This window comes from Mus caroli, unplaced genomic scaffold (assembly GCF_978045245.1).
Source record: "Mus caroli unplaced genomic scaffold, Mus_caroli_1 scaffold_19, whole genome shotgun sequence".
Classification (NCBI taxonomy): Eukaryota; Metazoa; Chordata; class Mammalia; order Rodentia; family Muridae; genus Mus; species Mus caroli.
In genome coordinates, this window is record NW_028227274.1 from 9,073,336 (window position 1) to 9,099,083 (window position 25,748).

The 25,748-nt window shown below is 47.9% G+C and overlaps 1 protein-coding gene across 2 annotated transcripts in view; it reads left to right on the top strand.

Moving 5' to 3' along the window:
* Cables1 (Cdk5 and Abl enzyme substrate 1) overlaps positions 1-25,748 on the top strand; it is a 110,511-nt gene that overhangs the window by 65,133 nt on the left and 19,630 nt on the right. Inside the window, exons 4-6 of one of the 2 annotated variants that reach the window (XM_021150771.3) lie at positions 6,660-6,737; positions 23,181-23,277; positions 24,498-24,654. In XM_021150771.3, the coding sequence (XP_021006430.1) occupies positions 6,660-6,737; positions 23,181-23,277; positions 24,498-24,654 (332 nt within the window). The remainder of the gene's footprint in view (positions 1-6,659; positions 6,738-23,180; positions 23,278-24,497; positions 24,655-25,748) is intronic. The other variant, XM_021150772.3, reaches the window with a different exon arrangement.

Here is a 25,748-nt window from a genome sequence, read left to right on the forward strand (position 1 = left end):
TGTGAGTGTGACTGTGTATGTGAATGAGTATGAGTGTGTAAGTGAGTGAGTGTGCTGCCGTTCTATCTGTCTTTGGCCTGCAGGTCCTTCCTGGTTGTTCTTCTCAGCTAGAAATGTATAGGAAGTAAGAAAAGTGAGAGGAAAGGGTTAGAGCTGGGAATCGGTTCCCTCTGAACCAGATCTTCCCGGAGGGGATCCCATTTGTTGTTTGCATAGCTCTGCTCTGTGCCCTTCCACTAGGAGAGTCAGTTTGTGCAGCCCAGGCTGACTCCAAACTCAGACTCTCCCGCTTCACCCTAGTGCCAGGATCCTAGGTGAGGGGATAGTCATTCTCTGCTTGGTGTCTGGATGGCCGGGAGCTGGGGGAGGCTTGACCTTACTACGGCCAGTGGAATCGCTTTGGAGGAAAAAATATACTTACTTCTGGCCAGCAGCTTCAGGTCAGAGCCACACTCACTGAGGCTCCAGTGCTGTCCTGGAAGCTCTGCAGGCTTCCTAGGAAACTTCCTAACTTCTAGGCCTAACTTCTCCAATCTGCGCTTGTGGGCCCCCTGTTCATATGCTAACATCCTAAGCCCCATACCTCAGGATGTGAGCTCCTTTGGAAATGGAGTCATCACCTGTGTAATTGGGTAAACTGAGGTCATATGGATTAGAACTCAAAATGATCCTCCTCCTCAGCCTACAAAATGCTGAGACTACAGTTTATTTTTGTAGTCCTTACTGGGCAAGTATAACCAGAAACCATGCATACAGGGGGTGGAAACAGACTTGGGCATCCAAAACTGAGTGTGGGTGGGGGCAGCCTTCCAGCCAACTGTGCAGTAAGTGAAATGCTGCAGCGGTGAGTCAGGTAGTGGAGGGCAGGGGGCAGCATTGGTTGATCCTAATCTCTCTCTCTTTTTTTTTAGCTCTTTGTCTTCTTTACCCCCACTCAGGCCACTCCCTCCACTAGCCAGACCTTTCCATTGTAAACTGATCGTGCCTACCCTTACCCTTAGGCCACTACCTTCAGTCTAGTGTGGATGTGCCTCCCAATGCTTGCCTGTCACAGAATGCTGCCTGTGTAAACTTTGCAGAGATAGGGCTCTTGCCTGTATCAGATCCCTAATGCTTAGTGAAGTGTCTGGCATTGAAGGTGTGCATCTATGAAGGGGAAAACAGAGGATTGTGTAGCTTGTTTTTCAGAAATCTCCTGCCCCCCTAATTAGATGGGGGGGCCCTAATTAAAAGGCAAGATAAGTTTCAGCTTCCTAGCATGTAATAAGAGCCTGGTCTGTGGCAGGAGTTATTAGGAGTGTGGGGTGTGGCAGTCTGGAACCAGTGGGCTACTTAGCACAGGTCTTCAGAGAGCCAGTCTACTCAAACTGAACCAGCTGGCTTTCAGCCCTTGGGTTCCTGAAGTCCTTGTAGCTCAACATTACAAGTCTTTCATCTAGATTCATTATTCTTGCCTGCTAGAATCCTGTGCCCCTCTATAGCCTGACCCAGGTACCAAAAGCTTCCACCAGGCTAGCTCTGCCTGCTACAGCTGGGTTCCAGCACCCTTTTCTTGGGGCTTCTCTTCCTGCCAGTTCCCCACACAGAGACAGTCTCTATCCCATTTCTGGGTGGAAGGGAACATCCTTTGTGAAGAATGTTCTTGGAAGCCCCACAAATTTCTGCTTTGCCATTGTACTCCGATGCAGCCCATCCAACCAGAGGGGACTGGAATATTCTGAAGGAGGGACTCTCCTCCCAGTGGCTGGCGAGTGTGTAAATAGTGAGTGTGTAAATAGGGCATACAAGAACATTTTCTTTTTGTTGTTGGCAGTTTTCATTCAACACTCATTATGTAATCACCAGCTTCAGGCTTAAGAGAAAGCAGTCAAGTCTTTCTTCTCCCTGCTTTTAATTGAGCTTTGTAAGAAGAGGAAGGAGCCAGCGTGGGAAAGATGGTGTAAGCAGGACAGGGAAGAGTGGGGGTTCCAGATACTGTGCTGGTCTTTTGACCCCTGATGTCACTCTTCAAGGCTTTGTGTCTCGTTTGGGTACAGCAAGTGTAGTGTGCACGCACAGCAAGAATACAACCAAACTCTGGCTATATTCGTTTTCTGGGCTGCCTTGCAAAGCGCCCAGAGCTGGGTGGTGAAAACAACACAGAAGGTGTCTGTTATCTCTGGAGTCTTGGCTTGCGGAACCAGGTTCTCCCTGAAGGCTCTAGGGAGAACTCTCCCTTCCCTCCTTCACCATCAGCGGCTGGCAGCAGCCTCAGCCATCTTGGCCCTTAGCAGCAGCATGTCTCTTCCTCTGTGGGTATCTAGGTGTCTACAGGTCAGTCTTTCCTTGTAAAGACATCACATCCTGGACTCAACCCACTGTAATGTAAGTCCCTGCTGCCTGCCACCCAAGGCTGTCTCCACGGTGATGGCGGCTGGGATTTGCCCAGGGTACCACCATCCTCAGCGTTTTCTCTCGCTTCTCAGGTGTGGAAAAGTGAGTTTGGAACATATTTCTGCACATGCCCAGTTCTCGCTATGGACCCTGGACTGTGCTTGGACGTCCCTGAACTGCCCCATTGTTACACGTGTATTATTTGTTTCTTTTACTCCATTAAGCTGCTTGATCATTTTTAATATCTTTGTGGGATATTTCTGCTATTATGGAATAAGGATGACATTTCTCAAGACCCAACAGACTCCTCAGGGGCAGGAAATGGAACAAGAAGATAGGGTTTTGGCGTCAACAGAGCACGTGAAGATCCTGGGTGGTGTTATACAAGGCCACCATCGCTGGACTGAGGGTGTGAAAGCAGATTCTGTGAAAAAGTGTGTCTATGAAAAGTGGCAAGATTCCCTGAGTGGCTGTGCTTTCCTGAGAGCAAAGAAACGATCTTCTGTGGACAAGAAACTCAGGCCTGTTGAGCTGCTGGGCAAGCTCGGAGCTGCCTGAAGGTTTCAGAAAATGTTGTCTGACCAGAGGCAGCATGGCCCCAGCCCTAGGGAGCTTTTCTTTAACTATTTCATGTTTTCCTCTGGCAGATGTTTGCATGAAAATGCAACCTTTGGTTCCTCACAGGCCCCTCTCCCTGGGGTTAATGCCACTTTTGATGTCCTCATCTTTTATGGAAAGCTTTCTGGCCATCTCAGCTTCAATGAAGTGTTAAATGTCACCAGTGGGGAAGATTGTGTGAGCTTTCGGCATGGCTGTGCTAAGAAGGTAGCATTTGCCTTTGGAGGCAAGGCCGTGCATGGGGGTGGTCAGTTTCGACAGCCGTTGGAAACAGTACGTGGTTGTCTTGTGCAGTTCATGGCTGCCAGTGCCAGATTTAATTTTCTCAGGAAGAGCAGATGCCCTTGAAGGAAGCAAATTGGATTTTCGTCTGAGGCATCTCCATTGTGATAGATGGCTCCTTAGAGCACAGCAAAGCTGTAAATTCCCATGGGTCCCTCTGGTTCTAAACAGGACCAACCTGACAGTTGCCTGTGTAGGAAGAAGTCTTGTTCTTCACTTGTTGCTGCTTGCTTCTTCTGGCTAAGGTCTGTAGTCCTTGCTGTAAGCCAGATGGACTCCAGGAAATATGGAAGACTTGTTCCCAGTAGTTCCAGTGGCAACCTTGGTGATGTTGTCATGACTCCACCATGTGGGACTCTGCCACGGCTTCCTTCTCTGGTCCTATCAAGATCAGAATCCATGGGAAGGCTGAGCCCAGAAATGGCAGGAAAGAACTCAAAGATGCAGGACTCCTACTTCCGTCCCTCCCTCCCTCTCTCCCCTCAAGACTGGCCAAGGAGAAAACCACCCTAGTGGGGCTGCTGGGAAACAGTCCATGTTCCTGGTTGCTAAACTTGGCTCACGTAATATAGTAATACAAGTTTCTGGATGGGACCCATGGCGTCAACATGGCCTGGTCCTAATAGTAAGGACCACCCAAGTGCACCCACAGTCTGTAGAACAATCTGGCCCATTTACTAACAGGCGCCTTTGTGGTTGAAAGGCTGGAGGACACTTGGATTGCACTTGGCATTGGCAGTCTCTCATTTTCTTGCTCTATTAAAGATGTCCAAACACATTTGGTGTGTGGGAAAGAGAGACTGAGTAATGAGACAGATGAAGAAGCAACAGTCAGGTGGTGGGGTTTGGTCAACACTCTCCTCCATATTTCAGGGACATTGATGATGAATGGCTCAGGGTATGACAAGAGTAACCAGGAGGGTAGCAGGGTCAGTGGGGACAGGGAGGACCCCCCCATCCATCCGGAACGATCCAGACTGAGCAGAGCAGACTGTGGAGCCTCTGTGGCTCCAGCAGCTCTGATGATGGTGGGAGTTGTGATCCTTCAGGCCAGACTAGAAAGCTACTATGGAATGCAGGCTATTTGGTATCCAGGAAGCCCATGAATAAGCACCTGCAGGCAGATCTTTCTAGTAAGTTAGATGAATTTGCAGCAAGAAAGAGGTCAGGTCAAATGTGTGGGCTTCCACACTTACTGATGAGTCACCTTCTACAAGTCCTTCATAGCTCATACCTTACTGCTGCAGCATTTATAACCTAGCACATAATCAAGTCTTTCAGCCATTATGTGTCTGTGTAAGTAAATACACACACACATATTCATATTCTCTCTCTCTCTCTCTCTCTCTCTCTCTCTCTCTCTCTCTCTCTCTCTCTCTCACACACACACACACACACACACACACACCATGTTGGAAGCCTTGTCTCTGGGCAGGTAGGATACTGATGTATCTGACTCAGGCCTTTCAGGTCCTGAAGGCTCACTCAGGATGGGACACTGAGGTCTGATGGCTGATGCTCTCTGTGTGTTACATCATTTAGGTCATGTGTTTGCTCCTTTATCTGTCCCCAGCATTGCCCTTTTGCTTCTTAGCAGCACTGAGGTCTGGAACGGTTGTGAACGCAAGTAGTCTGTTGCTAAGACAGCTCCACCCAAGAAGCTAATCTACACTGAAAATCATTCTTATTTAATGTGTTATGTCTGCCGGGCAGCAGCCCAGGGGTTCTTCTAAAATGAACTCATTTTCCCTTCCAGCTTCCCAATAAGATCATCATTAATTTTACTTCATTCATTCATTCGTTCATTAATTCTCTCACTTCTTATTTTGTTTCTTCAAACAGATGCCATGTAGCCCAGACTGGTCTCAGACTTGTTGCATAGCCAAGGCTAGGCTTGAATGCCTGATCCTCCTGCCTCTTCCTCCAAGTACTGAGGAAACAGCTGTGTGCTTCTATGCCCAACTCAGCACCATTTTTAGATGGGGAAATGGAGGCTCAGAAGAGTGAGATAAGGAGAGAAAGCTGATATGGGACGCTGGGAATCACTTGGTCCAGTTTGTCCCTGGGAATAGGGACCACTATGGAACCCACAGATAGCGAAACCCTGGGTTTCTGAGTGCTTGGGTCTCAGGGTAGAGGGTGCACATCTGTAGGGGAGCAGCCCAGTAATGACTCCTTAGCCTTGTCCTCTAGAAGAGGAGACTCGTGACCAAGAGCCTGGTCCCACCAGTTCACTCCCACTTACCTGGAAGGGTGGCTCCCAAGTTAGGTTTTAAAGACTCAATGAGAGTTTGCCAAGTGTTCCTGAGCAGGCCGTCACAGGCTGAAGACACCGGATAAAGTAGCTTTTTTCAATCGGTGGAACACTGCAGGTACTTTAGCATGCAGACATGACAAGGCACATGGGAAAATGCTGTGTCACTGATGCTTGAGAGTCAGGGCCTGTAGTGTGGCCTGGCTTGCCATGCCAGCAACCAGACTTCATCCCAGGGCTGTGGGCAACTGAATAGCATAGTTTCAAAACAAGGTTAAGATCCCCAGTGGCCGATGCACTCGGTTGTGGCATTTTCCCGGCCTGTGACACTGTGATGTTGAAGGAAATTTGCAAAGTAAATAAATTGCATATGTGAACTGTGTTGACCTCGTGCCAAGAAGAGGGCTTTTTCATTTCTTCCTCTTCACTCATTTCGTCATTTTTTTCCACCACCAATTCCCTTTGGCAAAAGTTATTCTCAGACGGCAGAATAAGTACTTTGGAGGGGTTTTGTTTTTTGTTTTTAATGTTTTTTTCAAGTGGCTTTGATTGCATAAGAGCATCGTGTAGAACTGTTCCCAGGAGACTCTTTATAGCATGGATGGCTGCTAAGACTGATTATATAATTGTTCCCTAGTCTGTCCTCAGAACCTAGCATGTTACCAGAGTATGAAAGGCTATGGTGATAATGCTCTCAACATCCTTCTGGCTCATGGATCTAGGCACTGCTGCCCCAGCATCATTTACTAAAGGGCAGAAGTCAGTTCTTGATGTGATATTGACCACTTGGCCTGCACTGGCCACCCAAGATTCAGGGTTGTCTGCTCTGGCTTGTATGCACAGCCCACAGCCTAGCCAGCCCCTCTCACGGATGGCTGGTCTCGCACGTGTTAATATTTGGGTGAGAGAAGCAGCACAGTTCTGCTGCATGCACTAAGGCTTGGGTTTTGCAAGAAGAGCAGAATGCCATCTGTCGGAGGAGGAGGAGGCGGGAGTATGCAAATACTGCTGTGAATGCCATGAATGCTTAATTTGCTCTAGAACTTATTTTAAGTTTGTTTTATTTTTTTAATTTGGAGTCTTTGCATTTAGTTAGTTGTTTGTTTTTTTGTTTTTTGTTTTTACTTTGTAGAATAGTCCTTATCAGTGGCAGAAGATCCTTCTGTAGTATATTTTCCGTGCTGCCGTATCGAGACAGTACCCAAGTCGGGTATGTATATGCATGCATGCTTTACCGTTCTCTGGGCGAAAAGCTCAGGCGCCAGTGTGCAGTGTGACTTGCCTTTCTCTGTTCATGAATCTGCCTAGATCTGATGTTATAAATTCAGTGTCTGATTTGGGGGTGTGTGTTCTACTTTCTTTTCAACCAGAAAACTTCCTTGATTGTGTGTATGTATGAGTGTGTGTGTGTGTGTGTGTGTGTGTGTGTGTGTGTGTGTGTGTAAGCTTGCCATCCTCTGCTTTCTAAATGTGCGTCTTGTCATTTGTCCAATACTATAAACCAAGAAAAATAAGGTCCACCATATGCTATTGGGTCTCTCTGACTATTGGAAACAGGTAGGTCAGGTAAGGACCAAATCCTGTGATTGCACTGTATCCCATGTCTTGGCTTCAGTTGGAGACTGACAGGAGAGCTGGAGATGCCACCATAGGGCAAACATGTCACAGCAAAGTGGCAGCAGGTACAAATGTACATAATTGGGGGTGTGCCAGTTTCCTGTCTCTGGATCAACCAACCCCGCCTTTGACTTTGAGCAAGAGGTAATACTAGAGGGCCGAGACTTCACTCTTTCCTTGCCATCTGCAGTCTCTTGGGTTTTCTCTGTTGTATCTAGACTTATCCCTGCTACACTGTCTCCAGCATCTGTCAGCATAGTGCTGCTGTTATCTTGGGTAGGGCACCGTGCATCAGGTGTCAGGTACATCTCTGGCACTGACCCTAGACTCTGTTCCCAAGGACTGAAGCTGCTCTGTAGTCATGGTGACAACAGACACCATAGATCACAGCCCCTGAGGAGGGCGACGTGGCCCAGGTGCTGCTGGTTCATGATGTATCGTCCCTGCTCTGTCCCCACATGCTGTCCTCTGGCTTCCCCTGCTGACCTTTTCTTCCCTGTGCACTGTGGACAGGACATTCATGTCCTGATCCACTCAGCTGGTTCTTTCTCCATGTGAGTTCCACAAGAGCAGCTGCTGGTTAGGTGTGTGCTTTAGAGAACACACCAAGTGTTGGCCCTTGATTTCAGCACCCTTAGAACATCCTTGCAAAGTAGGTGTTCCTTAAAAAAGTACCAGCTGATCTTATAGCTTGGAGGTTTACAGCCCATGTGGTGCAGCCATGGGGCTGACTTGTAGCCCATATAGGGTAGCTATGGGGCTGAAGGGTGTTCCAGAGAAGTTTTCTTTTACCTGTCTAACCTGCCCCGGCCACAACTGTGGCTGTATCAGAAGGGAAAACAGCAAATCCCAGAGCAGCCTCCTCTTCTCCAGCCCTGAGGAGATCTGCATCTGTAGCAAGGGCCCTTTTACAGGCACAGCCTCTTCTGGCCATGGCCTGAAACGATGCTGTGCGGCAGCCTCTTCTCTGGACTCCTTTGCTGACCTTTCTGGTTGATTCATTCTTTCCCCTGCTCCATCCAGTTGTTTGTTGGTTGGTTGATGTTTTTATTTTTGTTTCTGTTTTTTTGCATACTGCTTACCACATAACACTGTACTGGGGGTGCGGGAGGAGAACTTATCCTCCTGAGTTTACTCTATGGAGAAGAAGACACATCAGTTTACATACAAAACTAGTCACCATTTTTAATAGATGCTGAAGGGAACATGCCTCCTTTTGCCCCAGATGTTCTTCCTGTGATGCAGCTCCATCTGTCTTAGGCGTTCAAGGACGGAAGCCTTCAGAGGTCAGATAATATGTCCTTTCTGCTATGTATCCAGGGTGGTCATGGTTGTGCAGGAATGGTGTGGGCTTGTATATCAGCCTCAGAACTCCAAGCTTTCTTTTCTGGGACCCATGTTTCCTTTGTGCTTATATGTGTGGAGCAAGCCTCATGGGCCCGATTCTTCCAGATCATTAGTTGCAAACAGACACAGCAGCAAAGGGGTAGTCCTGTATGGTTCTGGTTCTCACAAGCAGATCATAAAAGCAGGAAGCTCAGCAGTTCCTCTGCATGTACCTGAACCTCCTCTGCAGGTCAAGCATCTCTCAGATAGGTAGCCTTGTCTTCCTGGGTGTTTTCTGTCTTCTCTTGCAGCAAGGCAGCTTCACAACTCCACCTCCCATTCTCTTGGCTCACCCTGCCTCACCTCCTGCTATGGGCCCAAAACTTTGTGCTTGGTGTGTTTTGTTTTGTTTTGTTTTGTTTTTTTAAAGATTTATTTATATGTAAGTACACTGTAGCTGTCTTCAGACACTCGAGAAGAGAGAGTCAGATCTCGTTACGGATGGTTGTGAGCCACCATGTGGTTGCTGGGATTTGAACTCCTGACCTTCGGAAGAGCAGTCGGGTGCTCTTACCCACTGAGCCATCTCACCAGCCCATGCTTGGTGTTTTTACCTGAAGTGAAAACTGATTTTGGTCTCTGTTGAGCAATGGCCACAGAAATCCTTCATAGCCCGCAGTGTGCACAAAGCCTTGATGAGGAACACTCCTTCATCAGGATCATTTGCTGTGGAAACTGTGTGGCCCCACCCCACCTCTCCAGGTTCTTTCCCATCTCTCCTCATCCCCTGTATTTCAAGCCCTACTACTGCAGAGAAGAATCATTCCTGTTCTAGGAATCTAGAGAATACCTACAGGCACTATTCAAGGCAGCAGGCACAACCATAAAAATGTCTTGTTTTCTCATAGAAACTAGACACCAACCTAACCATCAAACAAAACAGTTCATAAACAGTTGAGTCCTAAGTAGTCACCCCACTTAGGGCAAGTGGAGCCCAGAAGGCACTGAGAGAATTCAGACAGATGGGTAGAGGAGAATTCTCCAGGGCAGATGTACTATACTAGATGTCTGAGCCCCTAGAGACATAGAAATGTTTGAGACTCTGTGAACTTTGTATAAGTCAACTTCTATCTTACCTAGTGACCCTGCTACCTGGAGAGACTTCAGTAGGGTTCAAACTGGAATCCTGCTTCTGAGCATGTATTCCACCCTAGTTAGGGAGAATTCTGAAATGAGCTTTGCCAGGCATCCAGATCATGGGATGTCCCCAGCTCTCGCAGGACCACTGCCCAGCTGTCCACCTCCATTCTTTATGGTTTCTACTGGGGATGCTCAGCTCACGTCTCCAAAGCCACTGTGGGCTCCAGGCCTTGTTCCTGTCCTTGTCTGCCCTGATGGGGTATAAGCTATGAATCTGTTGAATAAAGACTTTGCAAGTGAGACATATGGCTCACATTCCCACCAGTCAATAATCAGTGGCTTTAAGAGCTCACACCTGAAAAACTATACTTCACAGAACTTTTTAAACTCAAATTTCAAGACATGGTGAGTTTTGGCAGTTTTCTGGTCTGGAGCGCAGTCCACGTGGGCTTGAGAGCAGTGTGAAATACACTTAAGAGTGAATGCCAACTGCTGGGTTTGCACTCAGCTGATGTTAGAAGAATGGTCTCCAAGGTGACCTGCAGAACTTCCAACAAAGGGGATGACCAAAGTTCAGACTGCCTTGATGTATAGGGAAAGCTTTCTGAGGGAAGGGTCTGTATTCTTAGGATTTTTCAGAGGGTGTAGCTAGGGTTTGTGAGCTAATAGTAGGAGAACTACAAAGTATTGTGCAAGGGCAGTGGAGCAGTTTCCTAGTGCCTTACAGGTGTGTGTGCCTGTTCCTTCCAAGGACTGGGCCAGTTGGTGCTCCTGTTGTCATTTTGCTTGAGGGGGTTGAGACTTGGTGCGACTAAGCAACCTGAGCTGAGGGGAGAGAGGTGGGCCTGCATGTGCCTGTGTTCACTGCCAGGAAAGCTCAATCCAGCCACACTTCCCTTTTCAGCCTCCCCTTTAGGGCTGGACTTGTTGGTTCAAGAATTTATGGTATTTACGGGTGTGGCTGAGGGGTCACTTCCTAGGACTTTGGTGGCCAAGTTGTTGGATGATAGTTTTCAGGAGGCTGTGAGGGTAGCTCATTTACTCTATGGCATTCAATTCTCCAAGAGTAACTCCAGGTAGCTGTGGGCAGAGCCCACCCCCCACATATTCCATACTGAAGGTGACCTCAGAGCCTAACACATGATGGGCAAGTTCTCCATCACAGAGGACACAACTGCAGTCTTGATTATTTATTCATTTTTGTTTTAAGATAAGGCCTTTCTGAATTTCCCAGGCTGGCCTCAAAATCACAATGCTCCCGAGTAATGAGAATGGCAGGTGTGTGCCTCCATGCCTGCCCTGGATGGAATCTTAAATGAAAAATATTCTCCCCGCCTGAGTGGTTTTGTCTTTAGTCTGAGAAGGTCTGTGAAGAGGAAAAGTGACTGTTACTGGTGCTGTGCTGAAGTGCTACCCACTTAAGCGTCTCAGCACCTTCCCCACAGGCCCATGTTGGATGCCTGCCTCCTCCTCTAGTATTGGAAAGGGACTCAGGGACTTGTAAGTATTTGATGCAAGGTCTAGAGCCTGTATTTCTGGGAGACGATGTTTTTAACTGAGCTATCTCTCCAGTCTCCACAAAGATTTCCTAGCCACTCCATAGTTGCCTGCATATACCATTTCAGAAAATTTTTCCATTAGTGTTTTTGATAGCTCCTCTTTTCTGGGCCTTTATGTTAGAAACTCAGGGTCTTGCCAACTACAGGACACCCATGTACCATGCCCTACAGTGGCTCTGTAGCCCAGGACTGTACAGGGTAGCAATAGAAACTCAGTGTCCCTGAGCTGCAAATACCAGAATCCCTTTCATGGTCAGGGTTGTGGGAAGCATCCAAGACCTCACAGACTCTCCAGGAAAAAAAAGCAGCCAAGGCACCAAGAATAGCCCAGTGGGAGGCAGTGCAGCTAGGGACGACACATGCCACACCCCCAGGGGCCTCTCCCATAGAAATGCTACCATTGCCGTCCCGTGGGACCCCCAGGCATGCTAAGAATGCCTAGCTTGCCCAGGTGTGACTCATTTCCACCATAAGGCTTCACAGGTGCACTCAGCCTAGCAGAACCTAGGCCACCTCTGGGAAATGTAGGTTTTGGTCTTTCTGGAGTCACAGCGAAGACGCCACTTATGCTCACACTGAACCTGGGGAGGCCAACAAAGAACTCCAGCCATTGCCTCCCAGAAAGAGTCCCTGAGACAAGGACCTATGAGTCTCCATCCCCGTGCCTGTGTCACCCTTAAAAGCAATTGTTGATCAGACTCCACAGTTCACAGTTAACCCCAGGGAACTGCACGCCCCTGGCCCTGAGCTCAGCAGCAGGTATTCCTGCCTGTTCATCCATCCATCCATCCACAGCCTGAGGTCTGAGGTGCTGTCAGGGAACACTGGCCCCCACCCCGCTCTCTCAGTCCTTCCTGTGACACTGATGCAGGCCTCTCTTCACAGCTCAAATCTGTGGTTTCTCTGTGTGACTGTTTTGGGAGCCCTTGTGCTCTTGTCTTCTTGTCTGGGCCCAGGAACCCCCAAGGACACCCACTTCCCCCAGTGGCCCATTTCATCTACCTAGGCCCCCCTACTCAAAATATGAACCTCACCATGTCACATGAACCTTGGTGGGGGTGGTCATGTTTAAGCCATAATGTTGTTCTTTCTCTCTAAACCCATCGGTCCTTGCTTTACCTTTTGTAGTCCTGAGTCTATATAGACAACGGTTCTTCTGTCTAGCTCCATCTGTCCCCATGGCATCTCAAACACAGCAGATGCCTGTAGGTTCCTTGTGCGGTTTTCCTTGCTTAGAGGATTTTCATCTGAAACACTGTTCTGTCCCTCCTTGACCCAAGCCTAGTTTGAATGAAATCAGCCTCTCCAAACCGCTTCCTTAGGGCCTTCCCCAGCCCCTCTTACCTCTCCACGGCTTGCTAAGACTGTCTGATACTTTTCATGAGAACAGTGGTAATACTTGTAGCATGTGTTTTAACTTATTTTAACTTGTGAGTATAGACCGTGCCTCGGTCTTCAAAGTAGCCCCAGCACTCTGTATGGAACACTCCACTTTCATACAGAGATAAATAGATGGATGACTGACATGTTTTTCAGGGCTTCATTTCTAGGCTCTGTGGAGGAAACAACACTGCCGTCCCAGATGCAGACAGGCAGTGTGCTGTGCTGAGAGCAGATGCGCTGTGGAGCCCTTGACCTGGCACTTGCCCCTTGGCATCTCCAGAGAAATGGAGGAGCTGGACAGATGGCCATCAGAAGGAACCACCAGTGGGCCGTGGGGCTCTGCCCCCTCCAAGTGGCAACAAGAAACTTGCCTTATAAGCCTACAGGGACAGAGGGCCTCAAGCTGCATGCAGCTGTGTCTGGTGAACCCCGGCTGGGCCCGTCCTTTGTGCTTAGGATTCAGAACCCACACAGCCAGGGCATACCACATTCAGCCTCGATGGTATGGCAAGAGACTAGTGCTGTGCATTCAAGCCTGTTGCTAAGGTCACAGGGCTTCGGCTACCTCTTTCCCTAGGCTCCATTGGTGTCCCCTGGCCTTTGGCAGAGTTGGTTGCCTGAACATCTCTGAAGCAGATCAAAAGATAGGTAGTGCACAGCTGAGCCCACTTCCCCTTTGGTTGTACCCTGCTTCTGTTTAAAGCAGGGGCCTTTGGGGTGGGACCTGGCTGAGTTAGAACAGGGCACTTTCCAAGGCCAGTGCTGTGGAGAGTTGGTGTTTCATCCTGGGGTGAGGTGAAGTACCTACCTTGGTCGTCCTGCTAGCACCCATCCCAGCCACCCTCTGGTCCTTCCTGCTCAGCTGTGTAGAGGCCAGCACAGCAGCTGTAAGCACATGCATTAGAAAGGTGTGGGGTGTGCTGACCTGCCTGGGTTGAAGATGGCTGTGACGCTGCATGACTTTTTCCAATTACCCAGGTGTGAGGCTGCAGTTCAGCAGATAGTAACAGATGGGTCACCTCACACAGCAGCCTGTCTGCTTAGTGAACAAAGTACTTCTGAGGACATGGAAGCGCTTCCCAAACTCAGAGCCACTGCTACTTCTCCAAGTGGCCCTGAGGTCACCTGTAAAGGATGTTTGATGTGGTGAGCTCAACAAAGGCTTTGAGAGCTGGGAGGGCCTTAGGGACATCGTGTTAGCTGTCACCTTCTCACCTCAAGAGCTCCTTGCTGTTCTTGCAACACAAGTTTCCTAAAAGAGGTTAGCCCCAAACCGCTCCAGAGAGGATGAGAACAGGAAGCCCACTCCTCCCTTACATTTAACTTAGGCACAGCCCAGTCCTTAGCCATCAGTGGGCACCTGAAGTGAGGCAGGGGCTTGGCCATGGGATGGAGCTGATAGGCAGGTCCTGTTGACCTTAGTCTGTCTACTCATCTTCATCAGTGGCCATCATGTCCACCTCAGGGAACCTCTTAGTGAGACGGCCCAGAGCACTGTGTGATACTAGAGTACATCAGCAGCAGGTCTGGTTTTGTGCAGTCTCAGATAGGATCCACCTGGTTCGCAGTGAGGCCGCCAGCAATGTGATTCAACAAATACCATGGTTTCATCTTCAGATTTTCCTAATTCTTTAATTTTTCCTCTGGATGGAACATGATGTTAAAGCCAGTTTAGGAAATACATAAAAATAAAGTCAAATCAGCAAGCCAAACCTCTTCAACAAAGCCAAGGCTAACATTCTGGTCCTTTTTCTTCTTTCCTTTTTCCCATAGTTCTTCACTCCTATAGAACACAGGGGGTGGGGGGAATGGGGGGCCAGACCCCACCTTCCACAGCCTGGTGGAGCGCAGTAACAGGGCAGGAGAACAGATGTGGCCCATCTCTTCCCCGATGACTAACATCAAACTTCATTGCTGTGAGCACTCTTTCGGAGCCTGTAGCTATACCATTCTCAGAAGAGCTTACACCAGGTTCTCGTCCTTCAGAGAATACTTATCCACATAACTCTTGGCTGTCACACTTCTACGTAGATCTGCAGTCAGGCTTTGAGCCTCTCGGCACAGAAAAAGACAGACTTGCAAGCGACTTCCTGGATTCTTCCTCACTAAGTAAAACAGAGTGTCATGTGCCTCTACCTCTCTTCGCACTCCCCAGCCCTTACTCTGAACCCCTGAGCTTTGGTACCCCAACCATGGAACACCTGGTACAGAGGATTTATGGAGTTAGATAGAGAAATGAAAGAGATGGTGAAAACTAGAATGGCCCAGGAGAAAGGCTTAGCGTCCAGAGAAGGAAAAGGTTAAGGGGGGGGGGGGACCTTTAACTGTGGCTAAGCTCAGTCCCAAGCCAGGAAGCCAAGAGGGAGACTCACACCCTCAGTGCATTGTACAACTGCTTGGCTTCTACTCAGACAAGACAGAGCTCTGGCTCACACAGACGATGAAAGGCTGTAGTGTGGCTGGGCTGCACTTGTAACGCTGCAGCCGATTGCAGGCGGCCAGTCCACTAGTGAGTGAGAGGCAGTAGGCCGCGTGTTAAGGGTTGTTATCCAGCATTGTCTCTATGCCTAAAGGAATTGGCACCTGTGAAATACACAGACACCAGCGTGTGATTATGCCTAGGTGTCTGACCAGAAGAGAATGAGAATGGCCGGGTGGGGGATTTACTGTTTGGAGGTCTTGTAAAGACAAAGGAACTAGACGATTCTGGGAAAAAAAGAAAAAGTTCCTGTGAGCTGTTGAGTGGGCGCAGGTGCAGACCCATTCGTCTGATGCTCCTTAGTTGATAACCACTGGGCTCACTTTCTGCAAACACAGCAGGCTCGGATTGCTCAGTGGAGTGTAAGGTGCCATTGGGGGTGTGTTCCTGAATTGTCAACAGCTTCCACATAGTGTTTGTGTCCTTGGCTTTTGGCATGAGGCAATCAGATGAGGTCATCTGCTTGAGTCCATTTCCTGACCACTGAGCATTTGGAGACACAGAACACTTTCTATTCTTAGAGAACTTCAAGCCTAATGCACCCTGCCTGGTGCCTATCCCCTTCCTCCCCACCCACTCACCCCAGAAACATCTCTCTTTCGTTGTAAAAAAAATTACACACTCATAAACTGTGGTTTGTTTTTTTTTTTCCCCTCACATCAAACATATTCCCACACAGACTGATTCTGGAATGATCTCATGGGTGAATCATGCCATTATCCGGCTGTTTATGAGAGAGCTGCCTTTAGACAAAGATTTTGGTGTAAGCTCCATTAAGACCCCTTCGTTGTCTGCCAGCCGCCCTTCTGGGGATGACTTACCTAGGAAGTGCTGAGTCTGAAGGGCCAAGCTTTCTCAGCTAAAGCCTGCGTTGTTTTCACTGTCTTTCATGCCAGCTGTGGCCTTGTTCATTGACTTTGAACTTTGCTGGTTTAACTCTGTCTCCATGCGAGCTAGAGGAACTGATCCAAGATGTCCACTGCACTTGACAGAGCTATGTGTTAGCTCTGCGACTGGACAAATACTAGAGATAATGAGCTTATGAAAAAGAAAAAGGTTATTTTCATTTATGGTTTTAGAAGTTTCTGTGAGTGGTTTTAGAAGCCCGTGAGTGGGGGATTGTTCATGCCAGCGTGATGACCTAAGTTCAATCCCTGGCATTTGCATGGAGAGCTAGGAGCCATGGTGAACAGGCAATGGATCCTGTGGCCCTCTAGACAGTGAACCCAGCTTATTAGGCAAACTCCAGGCCTATGAAAACAAGATGGGCAGCTCCTGAGGAAGACCACATCGAGTTGTCCTGTGTTTTCTGCACATATGCACGCACCTACACAGACATTTTCAGCCTATGTTCCACTCACCTGTGGTTCTCAAAATCACCTTCTAACCTAAGGCCTCCCACCGGGCCCTGTCCTTAAGGACTCCATTACTTCTCAGTGGTCTACCAGGCTGGGGAGCAAGCCTTTAGCACATAGTCTTTGGGGACAGTCTAGATCCAAACCACAGCAGGCTACAAACAGGGCTTCTTAACTGTGTACTCTGCCCTGGAGTCCCCCCAGTGTGTGATCTCTTAATTAAGACGCATTCACAACTGGCATTTCCTCTCCTAATTCAGTTTTCAGAGATCTGCTTTCTTTCTAAAGGGTCTAGAAATCCTATTAATATTTAGTTAGCTCTTAAATTATTTACACATCTACTCGTTTGAGTCATTGTTGTCCCTTAAAGAGCAAGTGCCGGGTGGTAATCCCTGCCAGGTTCCCTGAGCCTGAGCTGAGGGCACAGCACTGTAGTTAGAGGTCAGGAAACCTAACCAGTACCTAACTGAATCACCAGTACCTAACTGGATCACCAGTACCTAACTGGATTACACACCCATTTTCTCAGCTGCTTCCAGGTGTAAGTATTCAACTGTATATTTTTTAAAAGTATTATTGTTTGGTGTGTGTGCATGATACAGGGGTGCACATAGTGGGAGTCAGAGGATAGCTTTGTGGCGGTGATTCTCTCCTAATTTTTTGAGTGTTCTGGGGATCAATCACACTTAGCTCAGCTGGTTTGCACATCCAGCACCTTTACACACTGGCTCACAGTCATTTTTTTTAAAGCATTTATTTAAATATATATATTGTCTTCCAGGGAAGACTCTGAGTTTTATCTGACAGGGAGTTCTATTTTCCTACCAAGATAATTCTGTACATTAACGATAACCAGATGAGCCCTTTACAGAAGATGGAATCGAGAGTTGGCTGTGCAGTGGCTAACAGGGAGTAGGTAACCTTTGAGGATGTAATAATCTAGCTGACTCAACAGTGGTGAGATGTGATGTGTTTACTTTATACTGTAGCAGCAGAGCCTAAGACAGGGTCCAGAGGCTTTCCTCCTGTGGGCTCACTGGACTCGGGGTCCTGGCACACCCCGAGTGTGAAGGATATTCCATAATGAACCAACCTGCTTTTCTCAGGCTATAACTACTACTTGGCTGTCTTCCTCAAGCACACTTTCATCTCCCTATTGTAATCCCTCTCCTCCCTGGTCCCTCCTGTAGGCCTTTCCTTTCCCCCATTGACTGGTTCAAATGCTGGTCTTTGCATTTGCAAACTGAGAATTATGAGTGCGGAAGACATTCTGGGTTGCCCTGCCAGCCGAAGCTGGGACAACAGGAATAGAACCTGAAGTTGCCCATGGTATTTCCCCAGTGTTTTAGCTCTGGCTTCTTTGAAAGTAGGATGTTCTCCTACCACCTAAGAAACCATGTTTGTCTTTGGGCAAAAGTACTGAATTCTGGAATTCTGGAATACCACAAGTGATAACTACTCTTGCCTTTTTTTTTTTTTTTAAGACAGGGACTCTTATGCAGGCCAGACTGGCCTGGATCTCACAAAGTCCAATCTACCTCTGTCTCCAAGTGCTGGGATTAAAGGCATATGCCACCATGCCTGTGCCTCTTTGATTTTTAAAAATAGGTGGAGTCTAAATAAATTAGTATTTGAACCCTAGATATAGCTCGGATTAAAACAAGATCCTCCAGGCTTTCCAAAGAAATCCCAGCTTGAATCTGATTTCAATGCCTTCATTCACCGATCCCTACTGTCCTCATTACTACAGGTTTAAGCCTGGCACATGAGTCCATCGATATGTTTCATAACTGTTTTATAAGATTTAGAACAATGATCTTAGAAAATGTTGTGATTTTATTCCTTCTCTCCTGAAACTTTTGCTTAATTCACTGGATGTTCTTCCTAAGGATTCTTTTAGGATGTTTCTTGCAAACAACTCCTGGCTCCTTTTCTGCAGGTACCCCCAGCCATTCAGGCTTCAGAGATGGCAGCCAGCCTTGCCAGGACTCTCTTGCTCTTTCTGCACTCACACATAAGGCCAAGGCAGCTATCGGTAATATTAGGGAGCCCATTGTGAAATTACTGCTATTATGTCAGTCAGTATAGCTGCAAAGGGTGATTTCCTGCAGTTGATGATAATATCAGGTTTCAGTGACATCGCCTGGAGCACTTAGAAGGAAAAACCCAACCAGAGAGGACAGTCTGCACCCTTGTGTTTTCAGATCTTGACTCTATTCTACCCAGGAACTCAGGAGAGGGAATGGATACTTGGGCTGAGGAAGTAGCTCAGTTGGAAGGATGCGTGCCACATATGCACAAAGCCATGGGTTTGATCCCCAGTACCATATAAATGGGTCATGGTGGTGCACGCCCATATTCCCAGCACTTGGACGATAGAAACAGAAGGACCAGAAGTTCACGATCAGCTTCTGCTACATAGTGAATTCAAGGCCAGCCTGGGCTACAGGAGATGAGATCTTAAAAGAAGTTCCATGTTCATCAGAAATGTCATAAGTGGGCTTTGTTTTCTGTGATGTGGCTATCTAGCTAGGCACATATGTGTATATTCATGCCCTCTTAACTCAAGAAGAACCAGGTCCAGTTGCAATGAAAACTTGAGAGGATGCTCAGAAACATATATCCCAACCATTTCAAAGTCACCCATGTTCTAAGTAGCTGCCATGTTGGATCCCATGTGCCAGCTACAACTGAGAAGTTTCTTCAGTCCTTTCAATCTGTTATCCCCTGTCTTAATCAGGGTTTCTATTCCCGCACAAACATCATGACCAAGAAGCAAGTTGGGGAGGAAAGGGTTTATTCAGCTTACAATCCCACATTGCTGTTTATCACCAAAGGAAGTCAAGACTGGAACTCAAGCAGGTCAGGAAGCAGGAGCTGATGCAGAAGCCATGGAGGGATGTTTCTTACTGGCTTGCTTTCCCTGGCTTGCTCAGCCTGCTCTATTATAGAACCCAAGTCTGCCAGCCCAGAGATGGTCCCACCCACAAGGGGACCTCCCACCTTGATCACTAATTGAGAAAATACCCCACAGCTGGATCTCATGGAGGCACTTCCCCAACTGAAGCTCCTTTATCTGTGATAACCCCAGCCTGTGTCAAGTTGACACACAAAACCAGCCAGTACATCCCCCATCTTGCCATCCCAACACAAGGCTGTTGTGAAACTCAAGATTTCTCAATACCCTTTCCAGGCTCCAAGACTATATGAAAAAGGCAGCATTTCTCAACCTGTGGGTCACATATCAGATATCCTGCATTTCACCTATTTACATTAAGATTCAAAACTTATGAAGGAGCAACAAAATAATTTTATGGTCAGGGGTCAATACAACATGAGGAGCTATATTAAAAAGTCACCGCATTACGAAGGTTAAGAACCTGGTCTAGGGGACCCTTCAATGCCTAGGACCTGGAGGCCACACTCTAGTCACTGCTCACTGGCATGCCCTGACAGTGCCAATAGCCTTTTACCCCCATGCTCCTGACTCACCCAGGCCGAAAGATCACCCACACCCTGTTCATGTCTAGGCTGTGGATTTTGCTCATAGCTGGGAGCACTTGGTCAAGGAGTATTGATGGATACTCCTTGACCAAGCAGGGGCCTGTGGCTTTCATTTACCCCCACTGAGGGTCACTCTGATGTGCTCATTGGCCCTCCTGCCTCTAGGATGCCTGGCACAGTTTCCTTAGTAAGCAATGGTCTGAAAGGTACTGTTGTCTGAGGCTACAGACAACAAATGGCCATATTTCTTTGGGGGAGAAAATGAGTGAGACCAGAGCCACATTATTAAACACATTGTATGTAACAGTATGGTTTTGTCATGGAAATTACCAATAAATTGAAACACTAAGATTTAGCCCAATATGGTAGCCATTAGCCATTTACATTAAGTGGGTATTTACACTAAGTTGATTAAAATTTCATACAATTAATGTAGGCATGGTGGGATATAATTATACCCTCAACGCTCTAGGAGGCTGAATCAGAAGGGTCATGGGCTATCATAGGCTATATTGTCTCTGTCTCTCTCTGTCACACACACACACACACACTTCATACAACTGGAAAATTAGCTTTCTTAGCCAAATAATATTTCAAGTGCTCTGTTGTCACAAGTGACCAGTGTCCATTGTGTGGGACAATGCAGATGGAGATCACCTCTAGCCTAGGGAGGGAGTTCTGTTGGATGACATTGGTCCATCCTGAACCCTATGTGACCTAAGATGACCTGAAGGTTCATCTTTAGGTTATTACTTACCCAGCTTGGCCTGGCCAAGGCACAGTAAATATTATATTAGAAGATCTAATGACATAACAGGAAGCCAGGGGAAAATGTGACACTAGCAAGTCACACGAATTGGCATAGGTGGGTTCCTGTGGGGAGGCCAGGCCTCTTTCTTATGGACACAAGTGACCCTGGGCACTTGCACAATTCCGTGGGTCCAGGACTCTCTGATTTTCTATGTAGGGATTGTGGCTTAACTCGTGGGAGGAATCCTGTATGGAGCATATTTTTTTGTTATAGCTTCATTTCCCTATGGGAAGCACCAGGAAGGAGTGTTGGAAGAGACATGGCTGGCTTGGTTCTGTCAGCTATGTTGTGCATGTCTAACAGCTGACTGGAGACGGGCTGTCCCGAGGATTCAGTAAGTCTGAGCAGCAGCTGAAAGGGATTTCCTAGGAACTGTGCAGCGCCAAGGGACAGCTGAGCACTCAGGAAATGCTTGAGTTGCTTTACCTGTTAGATATTGTACAACTGGAACACGTGACGAAGCACTCCTCCTCAGACACACTGAGGCTGGCTGTAATGTCCATCATTCCCCAAGGCTTCTTGCCCCCAGAAGATGATCCCTGCCTTTCTACTAATGTCAGTCTTTGGGTTTTCACTAGGTACACATTTGCCCCCCTACACACACACACACACACACACACACACACACACACACACACACACAGAGTTAGTGCCATGGTGTACTGGCCAACACCTTTGATTACTGAATCTTTGGAGAACTATTATGGGTAGCTCGTATAACAGTCAGATGGGGGGCGGTGTTATTATTGGGATTGACTAGTTCCAGGGGCCCCAAAGGCCTTTGTAGGCCCTGCTTTCTCTCTCTCTAGCCTGCTGGGTCTTCCTAGGAGCAGGTTTAAAGTTGGCACAGCATCTTTGGAAAGCCACATACATAATCCTGGACAGCCCAGCCCTTGAGGGGACATCATAGAAGGACTTAGATACATACTAGAGTGCCTTGCTTAGAGCATTCTGGCCATTCTAGCATCACTTGGATGGCTTGTGCTTCCCCTTTTCAATTTTGGGTCTTGCTGTATTATGCTTCCAAACATGGGCTGTAAGTTTGACACTGGGAATTACATACATAGGGGATATCTTCAGGAAGTACTGATTTATAGCATTCTTTGGGAGGAGGGAAGAGGGGGAGACCCTACAAGCCGAGAGTTCTGAGAATTGTTCACTTTTGTCCTACGTGACTTTGATGTCATTTTGAGTGCAGTAAATCATGTCCTCTCAAGTAAATGGCTTCAGTAGTGCTGAATGCTGCTGGGAGTAGAAGGTCTGTGTGCTGATTTTGAGGACTGTCCCAAATCAGACTGCATTCACAGGAGCCAGGCCATCTTTGGCATGCCCATAGATGCCCATAGATCAAAGCAGGGCTCAACTCAGCTGGAGAGACTTGCTTCCCCTGTGTTGATAATGGCATTTTTTCCTGCCCCTTCCCCACTTGTCACTCCCCAACCCCTTTCTTTCTCTCTCTTTCCTGCTTGCTTTTGACCTTTCCACATTACTTTCTCTTGCAGAAGTTCTCAGTCTCTAGTTATGGAGTCTCCACCAGGTCCTATGACGAGCATGCTGCCTGTCTACAGTGGTGTTCCTAGCAAGCACTGTGTATTAGAGACAGAAGCTGGAAGGCAGTACCCAAACATGGCCTAGAACCCAGGATGCCCTGTTTTATCCCGCACTCCCTGGACGTAGGAGTCAGACTGTAGTCGATAGTCAGAATGGCACTAGGTGACTCTGGAGGGAACTCTCAGCCTTTGACAGTTATACCTAGATATAGTCACAGGGTACTCATCCTGCTTCTCCAGGGTGGTTCCACGTGTAAGAACATTAAATATAAAAACACTCCCCACAACCTTTGACAAGCCTCAATTTCCTCCTCTGTAAAATGGGCTAATGGTAATTTCTACCTATGGCACTGTTCTAACGAACCAAGAGAATAGTGGCAGAAGGCATTAGAAGCTATGCCAGGTTGTCAAAAATGCTTATTGTGATTCCTGGGGATCCCTTTGATGAGAGAGCCTCACTTTCAAGGTGTCCACTACTGAATCTTTCCATTACCAGCAAGCGCCCGCAGCTCTGAAGACACTGATCCGCTCCAGCTGATTCAGAAGAGTGCCGAGGAGCAGCTTCAGGAAGAAGGCAGCACTAGCTCCCTCCCAAGAGACCCACTGTCCCCAGCACTCAGGACATATATAACCCCCAGCCGTGTCTCAAAACACAGGGGCCGTGCTGAGGATAATGGTAACCAAGGGCTTCCAAGACCCACCTTCTTCTCACATCCTGTTTGTTTGGATTTTGCTTACAGGAAAGTGATGGAGGGAGAGGGAGAGACAGAGCAGTGTTCCCGGGGACACCTCTAGCAACCCCGAAGGAGAGGCAAATGATCACCCCACCGCATGGGTCACTTTATCAGTGTGGCTGTGCCGTCTCATGCAGTAATTGCCATTCTTTGGGAAACACACAAAAGCACTTTCTCTTGGCTTGTCCTTCCCAGGGACCTGAAGTTGGATGGAGGGAGACAATCAGCAGGGGCCATGAGCCTGAAGGAGATCATCGGCCTTGAAGGTGTGGAACTGGGTGCCAATGGGAAGGTAAGGTTTCCGAGTTCTGAGACTGCAGATACCTCGAGACCCATAGTGCAAGGGCAGAGAGCTAGACCCTAAGACCTACTTGCATGGCTAGGGCAAGTGGGGCTGATTCCCAGGTGCACTGTGCCATGCCACCTAGCTCTACCAGTGTGCAGACAGAAACCTGCTGAGACAGTAGCTGGGCAGGAAACATGGCAGGAGGTCTGCAGGTCTGTGTGTTTCTTTGCTAACACTGTCTACAGCTCTTTGTGCAGTACACAAACACTCACGAATACATTCACAATACAGAAACACTCACGAATACATTCACAATACCGAAACACTCACGAGTGTACATTCCAGGATTGAGTGATGCTTTGTATGTCTATAAACTAGAACTTTTTGGCTTCTTGTAATCCCAAGAAGTCCAGAGCTCCTCAGCCCCACACAGTGACCACTAAGCCCTCATTGCTCCTGTATCCACCATACAGTGAGCCACCAGGCTGAAGCCCAAGGAGCAACCTTTTAAAGATGAACTGGACTTTCTGATACTGGGTATAGGGAGGCTCCATAAACCCCCAAAAGCCTGTGCTTCTCTGGGGAAACTGTCCCAGAATAGTGTGCTTGCAGTTGAGCTCCTTACCCAAGGGCATCTGCCATGACATGATCCCTAGTTCAAGCTGCATGGGGGCTTTGTACAAGGTGTCTCCTGGGGCAGGCAAGTAAAGAGAAATGTGCTCACGGTGACACCTTCCTTCTCGGGGTGAGTGCCCACCTTGGAGTGAGGAATTCTGGGGTAGAGTTGAGTCATGATAAGTACCTGTGGGGAAGCGTGATAGGAGCCTTCAGCCCTTATCAGAGATTCCTGAAGCCCTCTTTTGGATTATGAGATGAAGTGCATCTTAAACTTCATGCATGACTCAGCATTTCAGCGCATTTGGAGGCAGCACCTTGTCACCTGACATGTGGACATTTTGCCATCAACCAGGCATAGTTAAAGCAAATGGATCAGTTACATCGAGCATAGTCTGGCGTCTGCTCAGGTGAGGGCTGGGTATGAGTGTAGCACACATTTGGCAGAAGCAGATACCAAATGAGCTGTGTTTTCCAACGCCATGGGACTCTAGGATTATATGATTTTCAAAAAGCAAACCTAATCTTACAGTAGCAACAGGGCTTGTCTAGAATGCAAACCCTGCCTCCCCTGGCATAACCACTGCTCTGTATGTGTTCCTCCCTTTCAGACAGTGTCTTATACCCAGTTTCTACTACCCACAAATGCCTTTGGGAACCGTAGAAATACCATAGACTCCACCGCCTCCTTCTCCCAGTTTCGGAGCCTGAGCCACCGAAGCCTCTCCATGGGCCGGGCTGGCAGCACCCAGGGGAGCCTTGATGCAGGTAACTGTGACTCAGGGATTTTGGTGGTTCAAGGTAGGGAGTTGCCTTGCTTTACAGGGCAGATGGGGTCTCCAGTTGTGTTGGTTAGAAGACAGACTGCAGGTGAGGTTGAGGGGTGGGGGCATATCTCAGGCCACACAGGCTCACACACATATGCACATATGGATGCATGCACATGTGCGTAAGCACACACACATACAAACACCAGCGAAGACCTCTATAATTGGTTGCTCAGTTACCACACCCAAGGCAAACTTTTGTGGAAAAGCCAAAGCTGATACAGTCTCTCAGCCTTTTCGCCCCTGTTCACCTGTGCTGCTGCGTCTGCCTTCGCATCTTTCCATATCCCTAGGTCCTGCATTTGCCCACACTTAGATATAAAGATACAAACTCTTCCAGAGAAATTCCTGGTGAGGACTAGGGAAACGGCTGGCAAAGAGCTTACCATGGAAATGTGAGGGCCTGGGTTCACATCCCTAGCACGCATGTCAAGGACAGGAATGTGCTCTGTGCTCGTAATCCTAACACGAGGGAACTAGAAGGCAGACCACTGAGTTTCCCTGGCCACAAGTCTAGCAATGTTGGTAAACTCAAGGCTTAATAAAAGACCCTGTCTCAAAAGATATGGTAAAAAAGTAACTGAGAAAGAATTCTGACATCAATCTCTGGTCTCCACACACACCTGTACACAAACACACAAACTCATGCATACTTACCACACACGTGCACATGCATGCGTGCACACACACAGGAAATTCCAAGTGAAAGTAAAGTTCCGTAGGTCAGCCAGCCCCGTCCTACTGTTCCCGCCACCTGCAAAAGTCCCTGAGGCTACTATGATTGGAACATGACTCACAGACAGTAACCTATCTGGCTTTTGCCCAGGTCATAGCACTGAATGACACAACTTTCTCTGCAACCTGAGAGAAGAGGCTGGTGTAGGGCTGGCTGCATTCTGTGACCCACAGGGGTTCCAAACGTCACATGTGGGAATTTTTTGTGTTCTTCCAGGTCAGGGAAATGGACACATAATTTGCTAATGTAGAAAAAAAATCAGTGGTAAGAACCTGCCAGCCTTTTGTGGGTGCATGGAT